Below are 6,497 nucleotides of genomic sequence, written 5' to 3'. Positions count from 1 at the left end.
CTTTTCTCCTTAGACTAGAATAAAGGATGCGACAAATAATGAAGTCTAAGGTGACAAATGTACCTGTTTCTATATATATATATATATATATATATAATCAATACAGGTTCTTATGGAGATGACAAACATGGTGGCTGTCTCATTTAGGGTGCCATGTAGGAAAGCGTTGCTAACATCCAACTGACGTAGTTCCCAATGTCAAACTATGCTAAAGATAAAATTATGCGAACTGTAGTGGGCTTTACTACGGGGCTAAATGTTTTCGTGTAGTCAATACCCTCTTGTTGATTGTACCCCTTAGTGATGAGCCGTGCTTTGTAATGTTCAATTGAGCCATCGGCCTTGCACTAAAAACCCATTTAGAACCTACCACATTGAGATTGGATGAGGAGGGAGTTAATGTCAATTTTTGAATTTAAATTCAAACTTTACCGCTCAACAAGATGCAGAAACGGTTACGGTTACAATTCCTTTAACTATGAAAGCCAAAATTTAAATTCAAAAATTGAATCCTTACCAATTACGACCACAATTATGAAGGTTCAGAACTGTACCATGTGTAATAAATAACAAGTTTTCACAAGGATATTTATCTTGTAAGTACATTGATGACCTATTTATATCTAGCCCTTGCATCTGTCAAAGACTCCTCTCAATTTGGCAACTATAATTTCACATGGACAGCCTAAATGTGAGTAACACATATAGAAATGCAATTATTAAAATCCATTGTTCTAGTTGGCAGCATTTTCTCAAGTTTTGAGATATCAAAACCCCAGTTTCCATCTTTAGGAGTCAAATTAGAAGTTATAGCTTCCTCACTTAATACCTCACATAGGGTGGGGAAAAAAATCTATAGCATGACAAAATATGCTAGTTTAATGTGGAAAATCATTATCATACAATAAAGAATCCAAATTAGAAGGTGAACCAAGATTTTTGGCAAATCAGGTCCTGGTGGTTGCAGAATGCATCAAATGAATTGTAATTGTCTCAACAAAATATGTCGAATGGGAGATTTCCACTACAACAAAGGAGGCTTATAACTGTGGTCTTTTCCGTAGTAAAATTTCTAACAATCCGCAGTAATAGGCTATAGCTGTGGATTACCTACGGTTTGCTATCTACAGCTACAAGTGCCGTCACTAAGTCTGTAGCTACGGATTTCATATCGCAGGGACAGGGTACTCTATAGCTGTGGATATTTAACTGTGAATATTTTCGTAGCAAATCTATTACTGCGGATTTTTAACTGTAAATTTTTTTCACAGTAAATATATAGCTACGAATGTTTCCACTGTAGATCTACTGATGCGAATTTTTAACTGCGAACTTTTTTCACAACAAATTTATAGTTGTGGAAATGTTGTTGTGAATGTTTCCGTTGTAGATCTATTGCTGCAGATTTCTAACTACCCTTTTTTCACAGTAAATTTATAGCTGCAGATTTTAGTTGCGAAATTTATGCCCCAAAATTTATAACTACGCATTTGTAGTAGCATATTTTTTGCGTAATAAAATCTATAACTACAAAATTTAGATGCGTAAATTGTCATCTCAATTTGTAGCTACTGCCCCTTTTGTTATGGCGAATATTTTGTATAAAAAATCTATAATAGTAAATTTTAACAGTAAATATTTTATTATGAAGACATATATACAGGATTTCTGAATGGTGATAAATAGACCTGTTTCTTGGACCTATATAAATGCAAGATTTATGCATATATATATATATAGCAGGATACCTAGGTGTCAGGTATGTTGGCATGTCTGGACTCTCATAATAATAATAATAATAATAATAATAATAATAATAATAATAATAATAATAATAATAATAATAATCTCAGTTGGTAAAGACCAACTCCTCATAATAAAGAGATTATGAGTTCAACTCTCTCCTTGGAGCCTACCTATCCAAAATAAAAAAAAAGGATCCATTCATGGATTCCAACAAGTCCTTTCAATGAGGACATACATAAAAACCTACCAATCCCAAAATTTTCAAAAAAAAATGAGTGATTATTGATGAGAAACATGGATCTCCCATAATATTTCAAGACTAAAGGATACTCCACTTTATGAATTGGGCTTAAGCAACCAGGGACAGAGTGTGAGACCTATGTCAACTTGATAGGGTCGAATCTCAACTTGATAGGGTCGAATCACGCATCCACAGCCAACGCACTTATAGGACAGTAGCTGATACCAGATTCACTGCCCTTTGTAGATACCTCAAAATTGCTGGCGGTAAATGTCTGCTTAGTTTTAAAGGTTATTTCTCTTCTTGTGTGTGCATATCCACAATATTCCACTTCATACACAGTTGTGTCCTTCATGAATGCAGAGACTGCAATGCCAACTCCTTCCCCTACATTCCCACATGAAAAGCTTGAGTTGATTATAACCACAACTATGAAGGTTCTAGCACAATATTAGTACACAAACAATATTGAAAATCAAGGGTCTGTTTGATAACGTTTCAAGAAACACATTTCTGCCGTTTCCGGAAAAAACTGTTTTTGTTTTCAGAAATAGAAATTGAAATTTCCACCTATTTATGGTTTTCAAGAAATGACCCAGGCTCGCCGTTTCTGGAAACGACTCGTGGCCATTCTTTCGCTAGTTACTATCGACTTCCAAAAACATGACTTATCAAACACCTTCAATTCCGTTTCTGTTTCTAAAAATGGAAATTTATGTTTCTGCCGTTTCTATTAGCAAAAACGTTATCAAACGGGCCCCAAGCATTCACTTATATATATATATATATATGTTTTTTCAAACTGATAAAAAAGTAAAGTTCTTTTGAATAGCTGTAGCACTAGTTTGCAAGTGAAAACAAGAAAGAATTTGAAAGTCCAGAACTGTACCATGTGTGATAAACAACAAGTTTTCACATGGATATTTATCTGCAAGTGCATGGATGACCTGTTTATATCGAGCCCTCGCATCGGTCAAAGACTCCTCCCACTTTGGCAACTAGAATTTCACATGGAAGGCCTGAATGTTAGTAACATACATATACAACAAATTCTAGGCATGAATTTCCATAGCTAGGGTGCCATAAACAAGAAAATGAAGCAGCAAAATTTAAGGACTTGAGTTTCAGAATTTACCTCTTGGTACACACGTTCTATCGAGTGATCCACCGTCCCAGCAGGCAGCATTTTCTCAAGTTTTGAGATATCGAACCCCCAGTTGCCGTCTTTAGGAGTCAAATTAGAAGTTATAGCTTCCTTACTTAATACCTCACATAAGCCATACTCAATTGAGACCTAAACGGTGATCATAAGGGTGGGGGAAAAAAATTATAGCATGTCAAGATATGCCAGTTAATGTGGAAAATCATTATCATACAACAAAGAATCCAAATTAGAAGGTGACCCAGGAAATTTGGCAAACCAGGTCCTGGTGGTTGCAGAATGCATCAAATGAAATAATTGTCTCAACAAAATATGCCGAATGGGAGATTTCTTTTCTTCATCTTTACGAAATCAATTTTTTTTTTTTTTCACAATTGTAGTTAGATCAAGGGAACAAGCCTGGCTGCAAAAGCAAAATACATTAGCCAAGTCTGTTTTTCCAAACTTAGGTCCCTTGAAACTCAATACTGTGGTGATACTCACCAAAAGGCCACTGTTTTCACTAGAGTTGCTCAAGTTGGAGAAGTCTGATCAAAATATTGTGAATAAAAAAGTCCCAAATGAAATCACTACTTTCAAGCAAAACCTGCAATTTGATGCTAGATGTTTACTTCCTTTTCACTACCAAACCTAGAGACCCTAAATTGAATTAAACTTTACAAATTGAAAGAAAGGAGGAAAAAAAAATTAATATCAGTGCACAGCCATAATCTGGTGGGCTCATGTGCTCCAATCTGGGAGATAATGGATCAAGCAATGTTGCAGTTGCCATTGTCATTTCTATTCCAGAGATCATCTAAACAAAATTTAAAGCTCAATGAGACATCTAAACATGACATTGTCGAAAAAGATCACTTTTTCCCCATAACCCATAGATAAAAATCATAAACTCACAAATAATTTCCCCACTTTCGATTTGAAATCCCAACAGACCCAAAAAAGATAACCTACGTAATGCAAATTTCCAAAAGGATCAAAAGCCAATCAGCGAAACCTCAATGAAAGATCTAATTAAAATTATTAAGTAATCTAGCAGCAAACCTTGAGCTTGGAGGGTTCAATGGGAACATTTTCGCTGGTCATCTCGATATTGTTATCTTGAACAGCGCAAAGGGCAGAGACAACCTCGAAAGCGGTCTGGATGCAACGAAGGAAAGGGGAGACGAATACTCTGTGAATAGGGAAGTCGAGTCGATCCCTCAGTTTTCTTCCGGTACAGAAGGCTCTAATCCTGCCGCTTTCAGCCAATGGAGGATCCCATGGACGCCGTGCTGTGGTGATCCACAAGGGCTCCAAGTTGTCCACCCGATCGCCATGTCTCATTACTATCACATTTTGATGAAACTGATTGTGATCGTTCAACTGACACTGATGCTCTTTCTGCTCTTCAGGTCGCCTTTCTTGCATTGCTTGCATGTGTTCTAGCTCGAATTGTGCAGAGCAAAGAGAGAGAAAGGCAAATGGGATGTCGAAGGCGAGGAAGAAATTACAGGAAACGGTTGAAGGCCCTTCCTTTTAGCTCCTTGCATCTCTAACTACCTCCTCCTGCCTTTCCGTTGCTCACATAACGGCACCCAAATAACCAGTTGAGCCCAGAGCTTGTGGACTTGGACAGGGCTTATTAGACTAAACCTGGATTTTGTGATCTCTTTAATGCTAGTGAATTTGTGGCTGTACCCTCATTTAAGACACTGGAGTTTTTGGATTCAGCTCCTCTCCAATTAATCAATTAATTGGGTGATCAATAAGTGATTCAAGGGCTGGGAGGACCAGGACACATCCCAATATATGGATGCGTATCCCAAGTCTTCCCAATAGTTGGATCCTTAAATGGATACCCAATTATTTAGAGATGATCTTTTCCCCGAGTTTTCTGTGTTATCTAAACTTTCACATTAGAACATGATATGAGGGTCCCTCTCAGATTGGAACATAATTCCCAAATGTGAAATTAATCTTAGGCTTTGTTTGGTTGCCAAGGAGGGGAAATGAAATCTTCAAACATAAAATAAAAAAATAATAATAATAATAATAATAATAAAAACTTTAGACTCTTTGTGGCCAGGTCTTGGGAAGAAATCAGGCCTTCACCTTTCTTCTTCTAACCTTTTAACCACATTTTCTCACCTAGTCATTGTGACCTTTGTTGCCAGGTCTTGGTAAGGCTGCTCCATGATGACCTAGTGGTCGCAGGTTTAAGTCAAGAAACCACTTCTCCGCAAAAAAGGGGGGTAAGGCTGTGTACGTTATGACCCCCCAGACCGCGCAACCAGGGTTAGACTGCTATATCACAATTAGGTTTGACACCCATTCTCTTTGGTGACATTCATTCTCATGAGCAATCCACAAATTGATGATCAGTGCAAATATTTCAATATTCTGAAAGAATTAAGGCCTCAAGAAAATAATATGATTTCATCCTTTTCATTTTTACTGTGTATGACAAACATGCTACGACAGTTGAGGGAAATATAAATCTCTATATGGATGGTGTGACAATTCAAACCCTGATGTTTTTGCTCAGCAATAAGCCTCCCTCTACAGGCATTGTTATCAGTAAGGGATTTCAAAGTGTTCCTCAAATCCTTGGCATTTGCAATTTTGTACTAGCAACAGAGATCACTTTACTGGTACCTCGGTGGACCACCTTAGCATGGATGTATCTCTTAGTGAAGAAAACATTCAGTAAAAAGGGCCTCACGTCCATATCTGTCTTCCATGATTTCCGGCTGGGTCTCTTTGCAGCTTCAGCTCGTGACCTGTGAGTCTAGGCAGAACGAATACGTGATAAAGATCAGATGCATTCTCTTCATTATAGATTCAAGATTCCCAGATACTGCAGGGTCTGGGAGGGGCAAATGTACGCAGCCTTACCCCCTGGCTTCGCAAGAGATGTTGTTTCCAAATTTTGAAACTGTGACCAACATGTTGCAATAGTGCAACTTAACCATTGTGCCATAGGCTCGCACAAAATACATTTGTTCCAAAAATTGGCACTTTAGGCCATAAGTACTTCGACAGCCCCATGTGCCAACCCATTTCAACAACTAGGTGTGTTTCTGTGAACTAACATGAGCATTCAAATATACCATAGCACCCTCAAAAGTTGGCACACGAAGCCAAATGTACATGGAGTTAGCATTTCCATCCAGTGTAATATATCAGCTTTTGTCCACACTTATATTCACTGTTTTTTACCTTCATCAGCCAAAGGAGATGCAACTAATCAGACGGTCGATATAATTCAACTAGGCAAGACTCAGTAACTACTGGTCCAGCCCCCCCTCAGCCACATGCAAATACAACATTGACAATAGGAGGGCCAGGCAGTATTTCACCACCCCCCCC

At 37.8% G+C, this 6,497-nt stretch overlaps 1 protein-coding gene across 2 annotated transcripts in view; it reads right to left on the bottom strand.

Annotated features, from left to right (window-relative positions):
• Positions 1-1,814: 1,814 nt before the first annotated feature.
• The window catches only part of LOC122080648, a 7,758-nt gene continuing 3,075 nt past the window's right edge, over positions 1,815-6,497 (bottom strand). The window contains exons 2-5 of one of the 2 annotated variants that reach the window (XM_042647451.1): positions 4,191-5,916; positions 3,123-3,281; positions 2,877-2,985; positions 1,815-2,374 (exon numbers count right to left, since the gene is read on the bottom strand). In XM_042647451.1, coding sequence (XP_042503385.1) covers positions 2,169-2,374; positions 2,877-2,985; positions 3,123-3,281; positions 4,191-4,565 — 849 coding nt within the window. In that variant the 5' untranslated portion in view covers positions 4,566-5,916 and the 3' untranslated portion in view covers positions 1,815-2,168. The remainder of the gene's footprint in view (positions 2,375-2,876; positions 2,986-3,122; positions 3,282-4,190; positions 5,917-6,497) is intronic. The other variant, XM_042647452.1, reaches the window with a different exon arrangement.

This window comes from Macadamia integrifolia, chromosome 6, assembly GCF_013358625.1.
Source record: "Macadamia integrifolia cultivar HAES 741 chromosome 6, SCU_Mint_v3, whole genome shotgun sequence".
Taxonomy (NCBI): Eukaryota; Viridiplantae; Streptophyta; class Magnoliopsida; order Proteales; family Proteaceae; genus Macadamia; species Macadamia integrifolia.
This window is presented reverse-complemented; position numbering and strand designations above follow the sequence as displayed.